Source organism: Anolis sagrei, chromosome 3, assembly GCF_037176765.1.
Source record: "Anolis sagrei isolate rAnoSag1 chromosome 3, rAnoSag1.mat, whole genome shotgun sequence".
Taxonomy (NCBI): Eukaryota; Metazoa; Chordata; class Lepidosauria; order Squamata; family Dactyloidae; genus Anolis; species Anolis sagrei.
In genome coordinates, this window is record NC_090023.1 from 113,415,812 (window position 1) to 113,439,351 (window position 23,540).

General features: G+C 43.7%; 1 protein-coding gene across 2 annotated transcripts; it reads right to left on the minus strand.

The window, feature by feature from the left end:
* Positions 1–7,744: 7,744 nt before the first annotated feature.
* TEX30 (testis expressed 30) lies at positions 7,745–22,187 on the minus strand. Of its 2 annotated transcripts, none has more exons than XM_060769581.2 (6): positions 22,025–22,187; positions 19,319–19,389; positions 16,669–16,899; positions 10,884–10,935; positions 9,806–10,008; positions 7,745–8,160 (listed from the first exon to the last, which is right to left on the minus strand). In XM_060769581.2, the coding sequence occupies exons 2-6, from the start codon at positions 19,334–19,336 to the stop codon at positions 7,999–8,001; spliced, it is 666 nt and encodes a 221-aa protein (XP_060625564.2). In that variant the 5' UTR covers positions 19,337–19,389; positions 22,025–22,187; the 3' UTR covers positions 7,745–7,998. The 2 variants fall into 2 exon arrangements, with proteins under 2 accessions (XP_060625564.2, XP_067322959.1); XM_067466858.1 differs by lacking the exon at positions 22,025–22,187 and adding an exon at positions 21,782–22,018.
* Positions 22,188–23,540: the final 1,353 nt, after the last annotated feature.

The following is a 23,540-nucleotide window of genomic DNA, read 5'->3' on the forward strand; positions in this document are numbered from 1 at the left end:
CAGTATGAACCAACAATAAAAGTGTGTTCAGTCAAGGCTTGTGAGGAATTATCAGCTTGTGGGCTCTTGTACTACTCATCTCTTCATCTTGAAGACCTTAACATTACATGGTGTTTAAAAATAATAAACCCATAACAATCTAAGCTTTTGAATACAGTGACAATGACAATTCCATTGCATACATGCTACATATTACGAGGGTTGAATAAAAAGTAATGCCTCCACCTTCGTAACTTCTCAACAGGTGGTAGTACTGGTATGCAGCAGGTACTGACTTGTTCAGTAGACTCTCCTCTACGGTTCCATTTTGGCATGAAGCCTTAGCATTGAATGGTTGTGTTGTTAAAGTGCAAAGTATGGAACCCTGCGCAGATGGTTAGTCAGTGCGACATAAGCAACGTGCAGTCATTGAATTCTTGACAGCATAAGGTGTCACCTCAACATTTTTTAAACAGCTTGCATTCTCTGATGAATCTCCTTTGAGGTGCTAAGGCTTCCTGCCAAGATGGAACTGTAGAGGAGAGTTTGCTGAACAAGCCAGTACCTGCCGCATACCAGTACTGCCATCTGTTGAGTTACGAAGGTGGAGGCATTACTTTTCATTCAACCCTCGTAATTTATTAAATATCAGTACTTTCTCCTCATGTTGAAGAGGAAAGGAGTTTTAGGTATCGCTCTGAAAGGTGGCCTACAGATGTAAAAATACATAAATAAAATACCCAAACAATAGTTTTGCAATTGTTGCAAAAAGTAATGTCTCTACATGCTTTCATTACCTTACTCCAGTTGTACTTGGACAAAAGAAATGCAAGTGGGATCTGGCTAAGTTAATTTGTGTTTGTCATTAATCACTTCAGAAATCGTATTAAAATAGCTACTTATTACTGTGTGCTTTGAAAATATGTTTACATGAATGCCATTCATGCCTCTTCCTTAGCCTAGGGAAGCACAGTAGACGTCAACTTGTCTACTGTTCTATACACAGAGGTCTTCCCTGAATAACATCAAATCACCAGTTAAGCAGATGAGAAGAGCAGAAAAAGGATAACTTCTAAATTGAAATATGTGACAGTAGCTCATGACTTGGAGTTCCTTGATACTATGGATTAGAAATCCCAAGATTTCCAGTAAGCATGGTTATTAGATTCTGGGGAACATAGTCCAACAACAAATGGCAAGCCAAGGTTAGGAACCACTAGTCACAATTCCCACTGTGGGTCAGGTAAAATGAACGGTAGTACACTTTATCCTCTCTACAGAAAAAGAAAACAATAGAGGTCATGCATTGAAGTCAGTTATTGGGAAAGCGGGACATGGCATCTCTTTTAACAGCACCTTTATTTCAGATTGCAGATCTGCACGCAATGCTTTTGTTGGTTTACATCCTTTTGTACAATCCACTAAATCTTACCAGAAGACAATGTGAAATACAACACTGCAATATCTAATATAGTACCGCTTTTAATAGAGCCAACAAGACAGAAATCCTGCAGCTGGAAGCCTTGTAAATAATTGTTAATATAATTGGCTACTGTATGATTAAACTGTGCCAGCAATTCTCAAATAAGCTGATTAGCAGGGTTTATACTAAGCTTCCTTAATGCAGTATTCTTTTCAAGTCTCTTGTCTATAGCAGCTGTTCAAAGAGAGGCCCTTTCATAAGGTCTGCAGGCAAGTTGGTTACAAAACAGCACTAAACACAAAGAGATTCATTTAATTTTTTAAAAATGGAATGGAAAAAATCAGTATTTTGGAAGATCTATGCAAAGACATGCATTTTCCTACATTTTGAAGCTTATTGTTTATTTGTTTTTTTATACATGCCTATGTCTAAAAGTTTTTTTCCAAACATAAAATGCTGGATGACCAAGGGGATTAGAAAATCCTTTGGATAAAATGCTTCAAGGATGACTTGGACTATGGTCTCTTGTTAGTTGGTTTTTCACAAATCAATTCACCTATTCCTTTTAATAATCCATTTTAGGGGATAAGGAACAAAGAGAAACAGCCACCCATCTTTTAGAGGGTAGGACTCATTGTATTGTCTAAATCTCCAGAAAATATTTTATTTCTTCCAACACAATATGTTTAAACTGTTTCGTCAAACTTAGAGATGGAATAAAAATGTGGCATGGGCATTGATTGAACTCTTATCAAATTGCCCTCACTGTCTTTAAAACTCACTACTCTTTTGTGTTCCCTTTCTTTTGGTATAATTTTAGCAGTCGGCCCCTCACAAGTGTGAGACAGGCTTGAGGTTTTCTTTGCAATTGAAGACTAGGTTAGTTGTGGACTTAGTAGAATCATGCTGGGCTTGCTGCCTGGTTTGCTATCTTTGCTCAGACAAGGTAAGTCTAGGTAGGGTAGGAATTGTCTAGGTAAGGCCTGATAATTGTAACGGAAGATATGAAGGGACAAAAGAAAGTCCGAGCTTGATGGATAGATAAGTTTCTCTTTACCCACAGAACCCAGGGCTTCGTTTCTATCTTTTATTTCTAAGGGATCCAAGAACTTCTCAATTTAGAGCTCATGAAGGGAGCAAAGCTAAGGTTTTGTTTGCTGTGAGAATCCATGTGCCCATTTTAAAGCCAGATCTGGCAACTGACAGGAATAGTATCTGCTTGGACCTAGTCACTAAACTGAATGTCTAAACAGATATCCGTAAAGAATAGAAATGGCTGAAACCGTTCCTATAGCTAGAGATGACCTCATTAGTTTTTTAAAAGGCTGCCCCAACCTTCTTCGGGTAATTGTATCTTCTCCACTCTTTTCTATAGATGAAAGAAAACACAAGGAAGGAATGGGAGTATCAACCAAAGAAACCTGATATTGAGACATGTCAGGTTTGGCTAAATCATTTTTAAAAAGGACCACTAGGTCTGTTAGTAGTTGGATGCTTCCATTTTTCTCTAATAACATCAATGGAACCAAAAGGAAGGACATCAGAAGAGGATTGGCCTGGCTTCGGGAAAGCGTGCCTTGAGGAAGTCCAGGATCATATGACTGACCTAGCATTATGGGACAAGATAAGGCATACTCCGTGGCTATACGGGTGGCCAGGAAATCATTCACGACCACCCGTATAGCGTCTGCAGCAAATAGATCATCGGAGCTGTTTCGGGTCGTGGGAGAACTCCTCCACCCACCTGTGGTGGAGGAGGTCACTGACGACCCAGCAGCTCGGTGTCGCGATTTCGCACACCATTTTGCAGGCAAAGTTGCTCAGATACACCTTGAGCTCGACTCCAATTTCATCGCAGTGCCAGAAGAGGTGACGGAGGCATCTGCTTGTCCAACTTTGTGGGATTCTTTTAGGCTTGTTCTTCCTGAAACCGTGGAAGAGATTCTTGGGGCTGTGAGGGCGACCACCTCATCTCTAGACCCGTGCCCATCTTGGCTCATTAAATCGTCCAGGGAGGGGCTGGTTGATTGGTTTGTATTGATTATTAACGCATCGTTGGAGCAAGGGATTTTTCCATCTAATTTGAAACAGGCTGTGGTTAGTCCACTCCTCAAAAAGGTTTCCCTTGATTCCACGGTGCTGAGCAATTACAGGCCAATCTCCAACCTCCCTTTTTTGGGTAAGGTGCTGGAGCGGGTGGTCGCCTCCCAGCTCCAGAACTTTTTGGACGATACCAACTACCTAGATCAGTCACAGTCTGGTTTCAGGCCTGGTCATGGCACTGAAACAGCCTTGGTCGCCTTGGTGGATGACCTCCGCAGAGAACTGGACAGGGGGAGTGTGACCCTGCTGGTTCTCTTGGACATCGCAGCGGCTTTCGATACCATCGACCATGGTATCCTTCTGGGTCGTCTGTCTGGGATGGGCCTTGGAGGCACGGTTTTGTCGTGGCTCCAGTCCTTACTGGAGGGACAAACCCAGATGGTGAAGCTGGGAGACGCCTGCTCTGACCCCTGGCCTTTGACCTGTGGGGTTCCGCAAGGCTCTATTTTGTCCCCCATGCTCTTCAACATCTACATGAAACCGCTGGGAGAGGTCATCCGGAGTTTTGAAATTGGGTGCCATCTCTATGCAGATGACGCACAACTCTACTACTCCTTTCCATCTACTTCCAAGGAGGCTTCTCGAGTGCTGGACGAGTGCCTGGCCACTGTATCGATCTGGATGAGGAGGAACAAGCTGAAGATCAATCCTGACAAGACAGAGGTCCTCCTGGTCGATCGCAAACCGGATCGGGGTATAGGGTGGCTACCTGTGTTGGACGGGGTTACACTCCCCCTGAAGCCACAGGTCCGCAGTTTGGGTGTCCTCTTGGACTCATCGCTCACACTTGAGGCTCAGGTGTCAGCGGTATCCGGGAGGGCCTTTGCACAATTAAGATTTATGCGCCAGCTGCTCCCGTACCTCGCGAAGGCTGATCTGGCCGGGGTGGTCCATGCCTTGGTCACCTCTAGAATGGATTACTGCAATGCGCTCTACGTAGGGCTGCCCTTGAAAACGGCTCGGAAACTCCAATTGGTCCAGCAGGCAGCAGCCAGGATGCTAACTGGGGCTCATTATCGAGAGAGGTCTACCCCTCTGTTTAAGGAGCTCCACTGGCTGCCATTTATTTTCCGAGCCCAATTTAAGGTGCAGGTGCTCACCTACAAAGCCCTGAACGGTTTGGGACCACCCTACCTGCGTGACCGCATCTCCACTTACGAACCCACACGCTTACTCCGATCATCTGGGGAGGCCCTGCTCGTGATCCCACCCACGTCGCAAGCGCGCTTGGTGGGGACACGGGACAGGGCCTTTTCTGTGGCGGCCCCCGACTTTGGAACGCCCTCCCAAAAGATCTCCAACAGGTCCCTACTCCGGCAGTTTTCAGAAAGAACCTAAAAACCTGGCTGTTCCGTTGTGCCTTCTCAGATTAGGAATTCCCCATCACCAAGTCCTAGAAGCACTTTAGTAGAATAAAGATTGCTGCACACCGCACTTATTTAATCCTACGTTCCTCCTGCCATCTCAGCACTTTAACCTTGTACCCATTGCTCTGGCCGGCCCAGTTTTAAAATGTCCGACGTATTGTTACTGTTGTTGTTATTGCTTAATTATTTTGATTTGCTCCTGTTTTATTGTTGTGTTATGATGTGTTGTATTGTGTTTTGAGGCTTCGGCCTATGTGAGCCGCATCGAGTCCTTCGGGAGATGCTAGCGGGGTACAAATAAAGTTATAATAATAATAATAATAATAATAATAATAATAATAATAATAAGGTTGAGGCCTTGCATAGTACAATTATGAAATTCTTCTGCTGGGAAAGCCTCTTGGAGGAGGAAATGGGGATTTTGTGTCCTCTCATTCCAGTTTAAAGTCACTGCAGAAAGCCAGAATCTAGGTCATCTGCAAAGGAGTAAGAATGGTGAATAAGATCAAATTTGGAGGATGCAGTTCTTATATTTAGCCCCCTTGGAAGGTGGGGCAAATAAAATAATAAGCTTTTTAAAGGACCTTGGTTTAAAGTGCTCCAAAATGTCGACTGGTGAGAGGGCTGAAATTCTGGAGCACTTGGAGAAATGGTGCACATGTGACGGCAGTCAGTTTAAAGAGCCCCCCCCCCCCCCCCCGGGTTGCTCCATTACACATATCAGGAAAAACAAGGTAAATGATTCTCTATTCTGCCCCTTACCCACAATCCTGTTGCAAAACGGAGCTGTCGGGAAGCAGTAAATATGTGATCCTGAGACTAAAATTGCAACTTTCTGGGCCACAATCTACTTACTCAGATGAAGAGTAAGGCCGAAAAACTTACAAAGCACCTCCTGTGCTCACTTCAGCAACAAAGGGAATACTTGCTTCTTCCAGAGAACCAAATTGGGTCACATTGTGGTGGCATGCAGTTATGGAAGAATGGCAACAATCATCGCATTTGTCCAAGCACAATCAGGCATTCTTCAGCGCTATCCTTGTCTCCACTCTGTCTGGAGCTTTACCCAAGCTCTTGAGAATAAGTGACAGCAAATCCCTAGATAGGCTGTGACTTTTCATCGTCAGAGTGTTGAGAAACTGGTCCCTCTACACTTGCCCAGAGAAAGAAGCAAGGAAGATTTTTTGTGTGACAAAGAGTCTTAAGACAGAAGAGAAGTGAAAATAGATGACCTAGCAGAGTGAGTGCAGGAATGAAATTAGCTAGCTCTGATAGGGTTGCTTCCCCTACTGGACCCCTGCTTGGAAGTTTGGTTTATTTATTTATTTATAGCTTTTATATTCCGCCCTTCTCACCCCGCAGGGGACTCAGGGTGGATTACAATGTACACATATATGGCAAACATTCAATGCCCATATTTGACATACAAACATATACAGACGTACACACAGACGCTATTTAACTTTTTCTGGCCGCCAGGGAGCTGTCGCTTTCATCATCCATCTGCGATGCTGATGAAGCATTTCCGCATTCCCTACATGCTTCCCTGCTGGAATGCTTTGCTGGAGTCTTCTTTATGGTCTCATAAATCAGTTAACTTAGCCTCCCCACACTTATTTTCCTACTTGACAGATGCAACTGTCTTTCGGGTTGCAAAGGTTGACAACAGGCTACACACAATTGGTTGGAAACCCACTCCAACCCGGGCTGGCTTCGAACTCATGACCTTTTGGTCAGAGTGATCTTAATGCAGCTGACACTCAGCCAGCTGCGCCACAATCCCGGTGTTTAGTTTGTGCCTGAGTAAGTAGAGGAGTAATCCACTTCAGGATGTTCTCTCACTCCTGCTGGAAAAAGCACAAGTGGTACAGATCTACCAAGATTAAAAATCCCTTCTTTGGATGCTTCTACACATCAACACTCTCCACCTGCAGAAAAGCAGTGTGCCTAGATCTTCCTACATTCTGAACCAAAATTATACCACATACTTTGACCCTAATCCTCATTTGCCCCCATTACTAAATCCTTGTGTGTACATCTGATTCTGAACATTGCACATGTTCCCTTCTGTGTAGGTGAGCAAGGGCTTTTTAGACTTTGAATCTGACTGCAGAATACACAGTTCTATTGTTAATATAGCTCACATGTTACATAGTTCTACTACATTTTTTAAAAATAACCCTTTTCCTGATTATATATGCATGGGAATTGGAAACACGTGATCAACTGCATCACTGAGATGCCTTTCCAGGTCTGCTTCACTTCCAGTTCAGCCATAAGTTATTTATATATGATACTTTTTTGAGAGAATGAATGGCAGAAAAAGAGGCAGCACCAGCAAATATTGATAGACTATAGAAAAGTGTTTTTTTTAATGTTAGGAGTGACTTGAGAAACTGCAAGTTGTTTCTGGTGTGAGAGAATTGGCAGTCTGCAAGGATGTTGTCGAGGGGACGCTTGGATGTTTTACTATCCTGTGGGAGGCTTCTCTCATGTTCCCACATGAGAAGCTGGAGCTGACAGAGGGGAGTTCACCCAGTTCCCTGGATTCAAACTGCAGACCTTTCGGTCAGCAGTCCTGCCAGCACAAAGGCTTAACCCATTTCACCACTGGGGGCTCCTAGGAAAGTGGTAACAACAATTAACAATTCATAAACCATTCAATTAAACATGAGGCTCATGGGCAAAAGATTACTATATCTTAGCAAATGAAAGGGCATATTGCTTTTCTATCCATTTCATATATGGAATACAGGTACAAGAAATGGCCCACAATAGAGAATGGGATGTGTGAAATTCCACTTTAACTTTTTAAAAAGAGAGAGCGTGCTTTTGCATAACGTAATTGTACATAATAAGTATTGGAAAAACATTGCTAAAATCAAAGTTTATTTCTTTCAATATACGGATAGGACAAAACATTCTACAATGGAATTACAGAAGATGCCCAGGATTTGGAGTGGTGTGTTTTTTGTTTTGTTTGGGGTTTTGTTTTTTTGAGTGAGGTAAAGTTTTTTTTGAGTAAAGTTTTTTTACTTTTGTGTTGATGGAAACATTTTATCCCTATAAAAGGTGTTATCAACCACTCACATGAAGTGAAATCTGCATATTAGCAAGTAAGAGTTCTTATCCAATGATTTCTCTGATCCAAGACAAAACCTGCATGTTTACTTCCAACAGGACATCATCCATAGTACGTCCTCTCACTGCCATGCTGTGGTTTGCCTTTTCAATCCAGTGGATTTTCTTAGGTGCTTTCATTTTGACCGCAATATCTTCCAAGAGGCGCTATTAAAACAAAGGAACAAGACACAGCTACCTTAACTACTCAGTTCCAATATAAATTAACATTACTTCAACAAAGTAATCAATAACTCTACAAATAGCATAGTGTAAGAGGAGCCTTTTTCCCTCAAGATGGTTTAGCCACTGTTACAATTCCTTGTCATTGGCTGTGCTGAATGGATCTGATGCAATTTATAGGTCAATACTATTAGTGCAGGAGTGATAATTATGTAGTCCTCCAGATGTGTTCAGACTGAAACCTCCATCGGCCCTAGCTGATATAGCCAATGGTGATAAATCCTGGCATTTTGATTTGGGAACGTTCAGACAGCCTCAGAACAGCAACATATCCCCTAGCACAAGAAAGCTGAAAAGCCATATGTTTTTAAGGTTGAAGTCAGACATATACCCTGATGGATAATCCAGAGAGGAAAACCACTGGATGATACTGAAGTCACTAGCTCTTGGCCTAAAAACCACACCCACAAAAAAGTGATATCTTTATTGGGTCAACTAAAAAGCACAAAAAGAAGTAAAATGGTGATGTCAGAGTCACAGGCCCACATGCCTGATATTACTTCTGTTGTCAGTTATGATGGTTTTGAGGGATATAAATGTAGGTAGAAGCCACCCCACCTTGGCCACATGGAGGGAATAAGGGCAGTAGAACACAGATAAAAACATTTTAAATCCATTAGCATCAGCAAAGTACAGCCAGCCCTCCACATTCACTGGGTTAGGAACCAAGGACCCGCACAAATGTAGAAGGGGGTGGGGTGCTTTTTTAAAGCCAAAGATGGTATCTTTCTAGGAATCTCTATGGGCCTTTCCAGACACACCCTATATCCCAGGATCTGATTGCAGGGTTTCTGTTTATCCCAGATTATTTAGCAGTGCAGATACATATAATATAGTTTAAAACAGAAAACCTGGGATCAGATCCTGGGATACAGGGCCTGTGTGGAATGGCCCTATATTCTCCAGCACTAATTATTTTGATTATTCACAGATGAATTCATTAACCAAATCCACAAAAGTCAAACCTATAAGGAAGGTTAACTAACTTCTCAGCCTAATATAACCAGAGGAACCAGAAGTAAGACACCAATAAAATCCATAACATTCCAGGAAAATAAGGTGTAGGCATAGAATTTGAGGATATGAATCAGCAATGCAAACCCTGAAACTTTGTACAGGTAGTCCCCGAGTTACAAGCATCTGACTTACAAACAATTCATAGTTACAAACAGGGGTGAGACAACAGGAAATGAGAGAAAGGAAGGGAAATTCACTCCTGAAAGAGTTATAATGGGGAAAATAGGTCTCAACTGAAGCTTTAGTACCACTTTGTGTTTCCACAAATAGCCATTTTTTTCTAAATCCAATTGTCATAAGGACAAAAAATGAGGTAAAATCTTCTTAACAGGGGCACAGACAGGAAGAGAAACACCACAGGGGTTTATGGCCCTTAAAAAAATGCCTGTTCCATCTAACAAATTCAACTTAAGAACAAACCTACAGAATCTATCTTGTTCATAACTTGGGGACTGCTTGTATTTGAAACAAAAACCACCAGGTTTTCTCATACTTAGTATACATTGTAAGGAAAGCTATTATTTCTTGCACTTTCAGTGCACTAGGGACTCACTTGATTACACATTTCATCTGCAGTTCCAGATACAAACAGGACGGGGGACTTAATGAACAATAAATCTTCATCCCGACATTTTGCCTTAAGCTTTGGTCTATGAAGAGGGTACGACAAACATATCAGGCCTTGGATGAAGCTGTCATTGTCTTGGTCAGCTTGACGTGTCACAGACGTAGCAGCTCGTGAACCCATCGAACGACCTATACTCCATGTAGAATCAGGGAGATAGAAGACAGGGTTTCTACATATGTATTTTTAAAAAACCTTTCACACTTTTACTGAGTAATATATTATACTGTTTAGAGAAAAGCTCAGGAAAGTAATGCTGGTAGGTAAATGGAACTCCAAGGTACCCACTCCAGCCTTGTTTGAACTCTTGAAAATACTCAGGAGGCTTTTATACATCCTTTTGAAAGCATCAAAGCAATTTCATTTCATTTCTGTTCTTGCTCCGTTTGACTAAGATCCTTGGCTCCCTGGTTTCAATAATATTTTCCCTAGGCCTCAAATAGGGAGAAACATGGGGAAATTGCCCTTCAGAGGAATTCCTTTAAGGTTTTTTAAATATATATTTATATTAAAAACTGAACTCCTCAAGGTTCAACATAAAAGGCCACTCTTCCCCTTGAATAGTTTGTCCGCTTTGGATTAATCATGCTTACCATTCTGTAAAAAAAAAAAAGGTCTGAATGAACAGCTAATTAGTACATTATTTTGATGCTACATAGCACTAGCCTAAATGTTTATCTTATTTTGGTCTGCTAGAGCAAATGAGTAAAAACAAAATGTTGATGCTACATAGCACTAGTCTAAGTCTATCGTAAAACAGCTATATGCCATCTTTCTTCCAAGGAATTCAAGGCTGCATGCATGGCTCTCCTTTATCTGTCAACTTCATCTTCACAGCAAGCCTATGAAATATGACAGATTTATTAATAGTGATATGCTCTTGAAGGTTTCTGGAATGCAAATGTTTTTCCCTCAGACAAAGCTGTTTCCCATTTTCAACAAGCAATAGGTGACTGCAAAATATGATTTCCTTATGTATTAATACAGCATCGTCAAATATTCTTACCTCCAACAAAAATGCCAGAGAGCTTGTAGGCATCTGATGATCTCAAATATTCCTTTAAAAACAGAAGTTTCAATTTTTTTCAAGAATGTATAGACTGAAACAGTATGCTAGGAATTACCGTAAACAACATAAAATCTTGTTTAGAGAAAGTGAGTATGTGACCTATTAAAAGATCTGCATACAAAAATATAGTATATCCAGTAGAGATGAAAGAGCAATTGAACATGAGGGATCAGTTACACAGGGTGCATCTTGACACCATTTTATCTGCTATGGTTTAATGCAGGCGTCCACAAACTTTTTCAACAGAGGGCCAGGTCACAGTCCCTTAAACTGTTGGAGAGCCGGATTATAATTTGAAAAAAACATGAATGAATTCCTATGCACACTGCACATATCTTGTTTGTAGTGCAAAAGCCACTTTAAAACAATACAATAATTAAAATGAAGAACAATTTTAACAAATATAGACTTGTTAGTATTTCAGTGGAAAGTGTGGGCCTGCTTTCGGCTGATGAGATAGGGTTGTTGTTGTTGTTGTGTGCTTTCAAGTCACTTTAGACTTAGGCTGACCCTGACCGAGGGCCGGGTACATGACTTTGGAGGGCCATATCCGGCCCTCGGGCCTTAGTTTGAGGACCCTTGCTTAATGCAATGGAATTATGGGAGTTGTAGTTTTGCAAAGCCTTTAAACATCTCTGTCAACATGTTCTGGTGCATTACCAGATTACAAATCCAAGATTTCCAAAGCACGGAATCATTTCAGTTAAAGTGGTGTCCAACTGCATGAATTTTACAGTGCAAATGCCCCAGCAGAAAAGAAAATGGATTGCTGTGAGTTTTCCAGGCTGTATTTATTTATTTATTTATTTATTTACTTTATTTGTACCCCGCTAGCATCTCCCGAAGGACTCGATGCGGCTTACACAGGCCGAAGCCTCAAAACACAATACAATAGTGAACATAACACAACAATAGCAAAGCAAATCAAAACAATAAGCAAAATAACGACAATGGCAGTACATCAAGACATTATTAAAAACTGGTTCGGCCGGCGCACTGGGGTACAAGGGTTAAAAGTGCTGAAGTGGCAGGAGGCACGTAGGATTAAAAGTGCGGTGTGCAGCGACGATTAGTTATGCTAAGGTGCTACTAGGACTTGGGGTGGGGATTCCTAGTCTGAGAAGGCACAACGGAACAGCCAAGTTTTTAAATTCCTTCTGAAGGTGGCTAGAGTAGGGGCCTGTCTGAGATCTTTTGGGAGGGCGTTCCAAAGTCGGGGGGCCGCCACAGAAAAGGCCCTGTCCCGTGTCCCCACCAAGCGCGCTTGCGACGTAGGTGGGATCACGAGCAGGGCCTCTCCAGATGACCGGAGCGAGCGTGTGGGTTCGTAGATGGTGATGTGGTCACGCAGGTAGGGTGGTCCCAAACCGTTTAGGGCTTTGTAGGTGAGCACCTGCACCTTGAATTGGGCTCGGAAAATAAATGGCAGCCAGTGGAGCTCCTTAAACAGAGGGGTAGACCTCTCTTGATAATGAGCCCCGGTTAGCATCCTGGCTGCTGCCCGCTGGACCAATTGAAGTTTCCGAGACGTCTTCAAGGGCAGCCCCACGTAGAGCGCATTGCAGTAATCCATTCTAGAGGTGACCAAGGCGTGGACCACCCCGGCCAGATCAGCCTTCACGAGGTATGGTCGCAGTTGGCGCACAAGTCTCAGTTGCGCAAAGGCCCTCCCGGATACCGCCGACACCTGAGCCTCAAGTGTAAGCGAAGAATCCAAGAGGACGCCCAAACTGCGGACCTGTGGCTTTAGGGGGAGTGTAACCCCGTCCAACACAGGTGACCACCCTATACCCCGATCCGGTTTGCGATCGACCAGGAGGACCTCTGTCTTATCGGGATTGATCTTCAGCTTGTTCTTCCTCATCCAGATCGACACAGCGGCCAGGCACTCGTCTAGCACCTGAGAAGCCTCCTTGGAATTAGGTGGAAAAGAGTAGTAGAGTTGTGTGTCATCCGCGTAGAGATGGCACCCAACTCCAAAACTCCGGATGACCTCTCCCAGCGGTTTCATGTAGATGTTAAAAAGCATGGGCGACAAAATAGAGCCTTGCGGGACCCCACAGGTCAAAGGCCAGGGGTCAGAGCAGGCGTCTCCCAGCTTCACCATCTGAGTTCGTCCCTCCAGGAAGGACTGGAGCCACGACAAAACTGTGCCCCCAAGGCCCATCCCGGAGAGACGACCCAGAAGGATACCATGATCGATGGTATCGAAAGCCGCTGAGATGTCCAAGAGAACCAGCAGAGTCACACTCCCCCTGTCCAGCTCTCTGCGGAGGTCATCCACCAAGGCGACCAAGGCTGTCTCGGTGCCATGACCAGGCCTGAAACCAGACTGTGACTGATCTAGGTAGTTGGTGTCGTCTAGGAAACTCTGGAGCTGGGAGGCGACCACCCGCTCCAGCACCTTGCCCAGAAAGGGGAGGTTGGAGATCGGTCTGTAGTTACTCAGCACCGTGGAGTCAAGGGAAGCTTTTTTGAGGAGTGGGCGAACCACAGCCTGCTTCAAGTTAGATAGAAAAATTCCTTGCTCCAACGATGCATTGATAATCGGTACAAACCAGTCAAGCAACCCGCCTCTGGCTGATTTAATGAGCCAAGATGGGCATGGGTCCAGAGATGAGGTGGTCGCTCTCACAGCCCCAAGAGTCTCCTCTACGGTTTCAGGAAGAACAAGCCTAAAAGAATCCCACAAGGTTGGACAAGCAGGTGCCTCCGTCACCTCCCCTGGCACTGCGATGGAATTGGAGTCGAGCTCAAGACGTATCTGGGCGACTTTACCTGCAAAATGGTGTACGAAATCGCGACACCAAGCTGCAGGGTCATCAGCGACCTCCTCCGCCACAGGTGGGTGGAGGAGTTCTCCCACGACCCGGAACAGCTCCGATGATCTATTTGCTGCAGATGCTATACGAGTGGTCATGAATGATTTCCTGGCCACCCGTATAGCCACGGAGTATGCCTTAAGAGAGGCTTTAGCCCGTGCTCGATCAGATACATCTCGAGATTTCCTCCATTTGCGCTCTAGCCCCCTTCTCGTATGCTTCATCACAGCCAGCTCCTCGGTGAACCAAGGAGATGGCCTGTCACGATGCAACGAGATGGGGCGTTCAGGTGCGATCATATCTAACGCCCTGGACATCTCCCCATTATAGAGAGCCACCAAGGCGTCGATAGAATCGCCAGGCTCCAAGGCAGGAAGAACCCCAAGATTCCTCAGGAATCCGTCCGGATCCATCAGTCTCCTAGGGCGGACCATCTTAATTTGTCCTCCACCCCTGCGGAGGTTTAGGGTCGCAGCAAGTCTAAAAGTGATCAGATGATGGTCAGACCATGACACTGGAAGGATGTTTTGATCTTCCACTCTGATCATTTCGTTGTCCGCCACAAAGACAAGGTCGAGAGTATGTCCAGCTTGATGAGTGGGGCCAGATATTATCTGTGACAGTCCTATGGTCGCCATGGTGGCCATAAAGTCCTGAGCTGCGCCAGATAGGGTGGTCTCAGCGTGGATGTTAAAATCTCCCAGCACCACCAGGCGCTGGGAAACCAAAGCCGAATTGGAGACCACCTCCGCTAGCTCAGACAGGGAAGCTGCTGGGTCGCGGGGTGGACGGTACACCAGCAGGAACCCCACACTGTCACGGCCCCCCACTTTCAAGTGGACACACTCGAACCCAGAAGCCTGTGGGACAGCGCATCTGATCACGGCGATGGATTGCCGAAAGACTACTGCGACCCCTCCTCCCCGCCCCCCTTGTCTGGCCTGCTGATGCACTCCGAAACCTGGTGGACACAACTGAGTGAGATTTACTCCCCCCAGCTCGTCCAACCAGGTCTCGGTGATGCATGCCAGATCCGCCCTCTCATCCAGGATCAAGTCCTGGATGGCGGCGGTCTTACCATTAACGGATCTGGCATTAATCAGCAGGACCTTAAGACCAAGGGGGCTGCCATGGAGCCTACCACTACCTACCTTCTCCAGGGTCGCAAAAACTCTGTTGCGCTTCTCCCTGGGATATCGGTGACCCGCTATTCTCCTCCCCCACACGACTTGAATGGCACCCCCTTCCTCCGGAACCCTCCCTCCTCCTACATGGCCAGGATCTGTAACTAGTCAGCTCTCAGAGGAGGAAGTCGGGCTGGGGAATAATCTCCCTTGGGCGTTGGGTAGGGATGTTTCTGATGATGAGGTAGATAATGAAACATCAAGGGAGCTGAGTGGACTGAATAAGGGAAGTGTTCTCGAGCGAAGGAGTGTAGCTGGTTGAGTGGGGGCGACCGGGACAGATGGGGTCTCAAAATGATACGAACCAGGAGGGGGGGCCCTAACCGGTGAGCTAGTTGTGGATGCACGGGGACCTGATGGAGTATGGCGAGAAGGAACCCCGGAGGCAAATAAGGGGCGTATCTGAGGGTCCACAACTACCCTCCTAATGGTAATGCCCCATTTCTTTAAATCAGAGCACTTCGCCATGAGCTCTCCGAGCCATGAATTGTCTTCTGGTGTTATTTGAAGACGGGAGGAACGGTCAGATGATTGGTAGTCCCTCCATAACCACACTATGGCTTCTAGTCTTATATCCTGTGGTCTTTTACCCAGGATTTGGGCCAAGGAGTTACAAACTGCCCTCTTAGAGGTCCATCTGCCTCTGTTTACCATTTGGTCAGCAATGTCCACCGCGAACATGTCAGTTTGTAGATGATGATCCTGAATGCAGGCTGCGGTTGGCTGAACCAAAAGATCTGTTGTTGTATTATTGATCGTCCTCTGAGCGGCCATCACAGACCGCTGCCACTCCACGATGTTCTCAATCCTATGACTGCCCAAAGATTCTCCCCTTCCCTCAGTCAACTCATCATTCATTCCTCGTTCAGCCCCAAGATCCCCAAGATCCGACATGCCTTTCTCCCCATTTTGGCACAAGTCCTTAGCTAGATCTGCACACAAAGAGTTCTCAGTCTTTGGGGGAGAGGATTGCACTGGGATTCCTGAGAAAGAGGCAAAACCTCTAAGAAGGTGGTCCATTTTCTCGTTTTATGGCCATAATCCAGAAGTATTCTCTCCTGGCGTTTTGCTCACATCTATGTCAGGCATCTTCAGAGGTTGGGAGGTCTGTTGGAAACTAGGCAAGTGGGATTTATATCACAGTGGAATGTCCAGGGTGGGAGAAAGAACTCTTGTCTATTTGACAAAAGGGTGAATGTTGCAATCAGACATCTTGATTAGCATTTAATACCCTTGTCGCTTCAAAGCCTGGCTGCTTCCTGTCTGGGGGAATCCTCTGTTGGGAGGTGTTACTTGCCTCCAACAGACAAGAGTTCTTTCATCCATCCTGGACATTCCACAGATATATAAACCCAATTTTCCTAGTTTCCAACTTACCTCACAACCTCTGAGGATGCCTGCTATAGATGTGGGCAAAACGTCAGGAGATAATGCTTCTGGAACATAGCCATACAGCTTGGAAAACTCACACCAACCCAGTGATTCCGGCCATAAAAGCCTTCGACAACACAGAAAAGAAAATGTTTCTAATACAACTGTATCATAGAATAAAAGGTTTTATCTACTTTTAAGGGTACATATGCAACTCAAAATACACAAAATACACCAATTAAACATATGGACTACATTAAACTCTAAGCACTTCTAGGGTTTGACAATGAACCCGAAATTTTGTTTCTCTTTTTTAAACTAAAAAGTGAAGTTGGTCTTTCATACCACAACTGCCTTATATGCTTTAGTTCTGTAGATGATGTTAAGACTTTTGCATGTGAATCGTAGGCACAGAAATCCATGAGATGCAAGGTACTTGGCTAAAGATACGAGGTGACAGTAATTCATATCACCAGATGCTCCATGAGTGAGAACCACAGCATAAGGGAGTATCTTGTCAGGAACAGAAAGAACAGCATCTAGAACTTTGCTTCCAAAAGGTATTTTCACATTAGTCTAGAATTAAAGATAGCAAAATCATTAGATATATTTCCAACTTGCATACATAAAACACAATGGTTCTGTGCTTTGAATGAAGCAATATTACACTTGGGCACTACAATCTTAAATGAAGATGTACTGGTGTGGGTAATTTGGGATTAGGCACACGCCTCTTCTGTCAACAGAAATCTTCTGTTGGTAGATATGCTTGCACTCCTGTTAGTTGACTTCACAGATCTGTCAAAACAGCAGTCTGTAAAAATAAATCCTCTGCTTGATCAAATTTGCTGACAGAAGAGCCAAAAATGAGGTGAAGTAGCGGAGGAATCATATTGTAGGAACACAATCACAAGGCTAACAGAAATTTGACCAAGATTAGGCTAATTCTAAGTAAATTTCAACAATCCTAGGTTGGAAGGGATTTGGATTTGGCATAACTTCATCTGAACAGGCTTTAGCTCGGATGGCAATTTATCAAATAGGATTATATCTAAACTAATGGGAAACCTGTGCTTCGAACTGAGAAACATATATTCAAAAGATTTACTTTTCTCATTCCTTTTCAATCACCAGATTCAGTATCTGAAGTTCATTCATTGATCTAGACATATTCAACAATTGAAGTTTTGAGGAGCTCTGAAAATTTAGTATCTATCCCCATCAATAACACTACAATACTTTGTAAAATACCAAATACACACATACAGTCACAGGCAACAGCCAAGCTACAGGGCAGTAGAAAAACGTAAGGTTTTTTTTTTTGTCTGCTAGTAACTTTGTGAACATACTAGGTTTGTTTTGAAAAGCTTTACAGTACAAACAACAGATTTCTAATGAAAAGTAATAAAACCACAAAGATTCTTGTGATATCTGCAAACTAACACATTTTAATGAGACACGCTCTTATTACTAGACCGGAGCCCCCGGTGGTGCAATGGGTTAAACCAGTGGTTCTCAACCTAGGGTCCCCAGATGTTTTTGGCCTTCAACTCCCAGAAATCCTAACAGCTGGTAAACTGGCAGGGATTTCTGAGAGTTGTAGGCCAAAATATCTGGGGACCCCAAGTTGAGAACCACTGGGTTAAACCCTTGTGCCGTCAGGACTGCTGACTGAAAGGTTTGCGGTTTGAATCCGGGGAGCGGGGTGAGCTCCCATCTGTCAGCTCCAGCTTCCTATGCAGGGACATGAGAGAAGCCTCCCACAGAATGGTAAAACATCCAGGTGTCCTCTGGGCAACATCCTTGTAGACAGCCAATTCTCTCACACCAGAGGTGACTTGCAGTTTCTCAAGTCTCTCCTGACACAAAAAAATGACTAGACTACACTTCACAGGGGAAGGCTGCACCTTACTGGAAAATCTCAAAGTACAGTATAACTCTGCATATGCAAAGGGGATATGTTCTGAGTAAATATGTGAAACTATGGATTATAGCAAGTTCTACTATTTTCAATGGGACTATCAACAGAGTTACCAAAAACAAGGTGTAGCTGATACAGGAGACCTTAGGCAGAATCCAGAAGACCCACATCATGTAATTGCTGTTGATATTATTATTGTTATCATCCCACCTTTTCTTTCCATATAGACCCAAAGGATCTAACAACATTAAAAACGATACAATATACAATTTAAAACCTAAAAAAATACAAACACTAATATGAAAACTATTAAAAATAAATTGTCAAAACCAGGGAAAATATATCAACATACACAAAACATTTCACAGCACCTCCCACTTTAAAACTTTCATCTTTAAAATCCTGCCTGAATAAAAAGATCTTACTTAGCCTGCCACCAGAAGGATAGCAGGGAGGGGGCTTCCCTGGGCAGGGAGTTCCAGAGTTGAGGGCAGCTACGAGACAAAAGGTCCATTCTCTTGTTCCCATCAACCAAGCTTGCAATGGAGGTGGGACTAAGAGAAGGGCCTCTCCTGAAAACCTCAAAATCTGGGCAGATTTGCAAAAGGTCCAGCCAAATAGACTGGACCTGAGCAAACTGAATTGAACTGCATTATATGGGTCTATACCAACCATATATTGCAGACCCATATAATGCAGTGTAGAACCACCCTCAATGAACAAAAGTGTATAATAAGCAAAATCCCTTAACTAGGAATAATTGCAGCTTAATTTAATAATATAACATGACCCGCTATCAACAGAACCAATACAGTACATTGATTCTGCTGATATGGGGGTCATAAGGTAAAGGAAAAGGTTTCCCCTTGACATTAAATCTAGTCATGTCCGACTCTGGGGGTTGTGCTCATCTCCATTTCTAATTGTCCATAGGTAGCTTAGTAGTTTAATCCGCTGTGCCACCACATCATACCATATTATTAAATTCAGCTGTAATTATTCCAAGTTAGGCGGACATACATTTGCCACTTAATAGTAGTATAAACAGCAGGATATAACTTTTGCATACCATACCTCAATAGCATCTCCCATTTTCTTTTCAGAATCTTCCAAATTTGTGTCTCAGCGAGCTTAACCACAAATCACTGCAATTAAAATAAAATCTCAGAAGTTGATAACTGAAATCCAAACAAGACAGACTTGCAAACTAGGAAAGGATAACACCTTCTTTGCATTTTTCAGCATCTGGTATCTACTACATGCCTTCTCTAAATTCTGTATTCAACAATCTAAACTACAACTGGAAACCAGACCAGTATGTGTCTTCTTATCAGTGTTTATCAACTACTTCTATTCCTTATGGAGAAACTTTCTCTCGGGGTTTTTGGAACAAATGATGGACTAAAAATGCAAAATGATATGCTGTTATATAGGAACAATTAAGAATACCTGGATACTCTGGGACAAGAGAGGTCTTTTGAAAAAAAAAATCAAATATAAATTGACAAAGCAGATACACCGGGATGACCATGTGGAAAGCTTTCCAGATTAAGGTGATAGATTTCAATTCTAATACAGATTGGGAGCATCTTATCCACAAACCCAAACTGCTTCAAAATCCAACATTATCTATGCAAATTGATAATGTGACACCTTTGTTTCCTGACGATGCAATGTACACAAGCTTTGTTTCAAGCACAAAATGATGAAAAAGATTACTTACCTTCTGGCTATGTGTACAAAGTGTATACGAAATACAAATGTATTTCATGTTTAGACATGGGTCCCATTCTCCAAAATAACTCAGGCCCCTTTCACACAGCTGCTTTGAACTGGAATATATGGCAGTGTGGACTCAGGCGCCTTCCACACAGCTGTATAAAATCCACATTGGACTGGATTATATGGTGGCGTGGAGTCAGATAACCTGGTTCAAAGCAGGTATTGTGGATTATCTGCCTTCATATTCTGAGTTATATGGCTGTGTGCAAGGGCCTTCATTCAAGAAAAAAAATCCAAAATCTGTGGGGGAAAAAATCTGGATCCAAGCATTTTGGATAAGGGACATTCAACCTATCCTCCTTTCTATATTCCCTTGACACATATAAATTGACATATTTGTTTAATGTACTGCAGGAATTAAGACCATTTATGGTTCGCTTGTCACAACAAAAAGAATTCATGGTTGAGAGTGAAAAGGGAAACATTTTGTACTATTACCAAGTAGTGTGCCCAATACATTTGATTAAGGAAAGCACAATCTATCCTCCTTTCTACATTTCCTTCTTCTCAAATACATAACATGGCTGGGTTGCTGTGAGTTTCCGGGCTGTATGGCCATGTTTCAGAAGCATTCTTGTCTGATATTTCCCCCACATCTATGGCAGGCATCCTGAACAAGTGGGGTTTATGTATCTGTGTAGTGTCCAAAGTGGGAGAAATAACTCATGTCTGCTTGAGGCGAGTGTGAATATTCCAATTGGCCACCCTGATTATCATGTAATGGTCTTGCAGCTTCAATGCCTGGCTGCTTCCTGCCTTTGGGAATCCTTTGTTGGGAGGTGTTAGCTGGCCCTGTTTGTTACCTGTCTGGAATTCCTGTTTTCTGAGTGTTGTTCTTTACGTTGGAGAAAGAACAGATAAAAGTTGTTTCTCCCACCCTGGACATTCAGATATATAAACTCCACTTGCCTAGTTTCCAACAGACCTTTCAATCTCTGAGGATGCCTGCCTTAGATGTGGGTGAAACGTCAGGAGAGAATGCTTCTGGAACATGGTCAGACAGCCCAGAAAACTCACAGCAATCCAGTGATTCCAGCCCTGAAAGCTTTTAACAACACACATAACATGGTTGTTTTAGTTGTTACAGGCCCTTTCTACATTGCCATATAATTTAGGGCCCTTCCACAGTCATATAATATAATCTATATAAATAAAAATGTAATGCTCATTTGTGATACCATCAGAACTCAAAAACCACTGGAGACATTGACACCAAATTTGGACACAAGACACCAAACAACCCAATGTATGTCCTCCACTAAAAAAAAATTGATTTTGTCATTTGGGAATTGTTGTTGCTGGGATTTATAGTTTACCTACAATCAAAGAGCATTCTGAACTCTACCAATGATGGAATTGGGCCAAACTTGGCACGAATATTCCATATGCCCAAATATGAACACAGGTGGAGTTTGGAGGAAATAGACATTTGGGATTTCTAGTCCAGAATATCAAGGCAGTGAATCCCACAATATCGGCTTTGAACTGGGTTAACTGTGTTCACACTGCCATATATTCTAGTTCAAAGCAGAAAATGTGGGATTTGATTCAGCTGTGTGGAAGGGGCCCCAAATGATCAAAGCAGATAATCCACATTATCTGATTTGGATTGTGAGTCTACACTTGCCAAACACTGCAGTTCAAAGATTATCTTCTGAATTTTTATATGGCAGTGTAGAAGAGGCCACAGTCCAACTGCACCATTGCTTGAAACAACAACAATGTGAATGGCAAAAAAGTTAAAAGGGAAGGCACCTTCTTGAGGGGACAGTTTGGGCTATGGCAGAGCAATGCTGGATCCAGGCATTTCGGATGAGGGCCTCATCAGAGTAGAGAATGAATCCTCTTTCAGTGTTATTCCCACATTTGCCTAAGAAGACACTAAAATATTCAAAGAGGCGCCGCCCTTTCTGGCAAAGGAGTGAAGGAGAAAGGCCTTTCCTAGCGTCAGGGGGAAGGCAGGCCTCCTTTCAATGGCCCTGGAGGGAGAGGCTTTACCTCAACCACGAGGCGCGCTTCTCACTCCAAACTGCTGGGCTTCTTCCTCTCACGGGGAGGGACTCCCTTCCGGGTTTCTCAAGCTGCCAGGAAGTGCCTGCCGGAAGTTGTAGGCCGCAAGCCAGAGCAAGCCCACTCGCTCCCCTGTTCGCAGCGCTTTTTCTGCGAGTGAAACTCAGGGGGAGGGAAGGTTTCAGGCAGAGAGAGGGCCCTTCCACACAGCCCTCTATCCCAGAATATCAAGGCAGGAAATCCCACAATATCTGAGTGTGCACTCAGATAACCCAGCTCAAAGCAGATATTGTGGGATTTTCTGCCTTGATATTCTGGGATATAGGCCCTGAGAGGTAGCACATCAAAGCCGCTTCAATTCAGTTCAGCACCAGCCACTTCTGAGACCCCTTCCACACAGCTGAATAAAATCCCACATTTTCTGCTTTGAACTGGAATATATGTTAGTGTGGACTCATTTATCCTAGTTCAAAGCAGATAGTGTGGGATTTTTCTGCCTTGATATTGTGGGATATAGGGCTGTGTGGAAGGACCCTGGGTTATTCTTTCCCAGATGAGTTTCTTGCCTTGCTTTTTTTTTTTTTTTGTCGTGTCAGGAGTGACTTCAGAAACTGCAAGTGCCCAGGGGACGCCCTGATGTTTTGATGTTTTACCATCCTTGTGAGAGGCTTCTCTCATGTCCCCACATGAGGAGCTGGAGCTGATAGAGGGAGCTCATCCACGCTCTCCCCAGATTTGAACCTGAGACCTGTCGATCTTCAGTCCTGCCAGCACAAGAGTTTAACCCACTGCGCCACCAAGGGCTCCTTGCTCTGCCTTTCTCTGAGGCTGAGAGAGTGTGTCCTGCCCAAGACTGAGCGGGAAATTTGAACCTTAGGCGGCATCCACACTGCAGAAAGAATGCAGTTTGACACCACTTTAAGCCAATAGCTCAATGCTATGGAAATCCTGGGAGGCCCCAGTACACTTTGGAAGGGAGGCTAAGGACCAACCTTGTGAGGCTACACATCCCATACTTTAAGAGCCGTTGTCCTTACAGAGGTGTTAAACCAGAGGTCCTCAATTTTTTTAAACAGACGGCCAGGTCACATTCCCTCAAACTGTTGGAGGGCCAGATTATAATTTGAAAGAAAAAACATGAATGAATTCCTATGCACACTGCACATATCTTATTTGTAGTGCAAAAAACACTTGAAAACAATACAATAATTAAAATGAAGAACAATTTAAAAATATAAATTTATTAATATTTCAATGGGAAGTGTGGACCTGCTTTAGGCTGATGAGACAGGATTGTTGTTGTGTTCTTTCAAGTAATTTCAGACTTAGGTTGACCCTGAGAGAGGGCCGGGTAAATGACCTTCGAGGACCATATCCGGGCCCCGGGCCTTAGTTTGAGGACCCCTGGGTTAAACTGTATTAATGCTGCAATGTATATCAGGCATTGGCAAACCTTGGCCCTTCAGATGTTTTGGACTTGAGCTCCCACAATTCCTAACAGCTT

What these genes read in the sequence shown, in the direction of transcription:
- TEX30 (XM_060769581.2), bottom strand. An exon ending in AAGCATATAAGGCAGTTGTG is followed by an intron (nt 10,936 to 16,668) that starts GTATGAAAGACC and finishes CTGTTTTTAAAG; the next exon opens with GAATATTTGAGATCATCAGA. An exon ending in CAGATGAAATGTGTAATCAA is followed by an intron (nt 8,161 to 9,805) that starts GTGAGTCCCTAG and finishes TTGTTTTAATAG; the next exon opens with CGCCTCTTGGAAGATATTGC.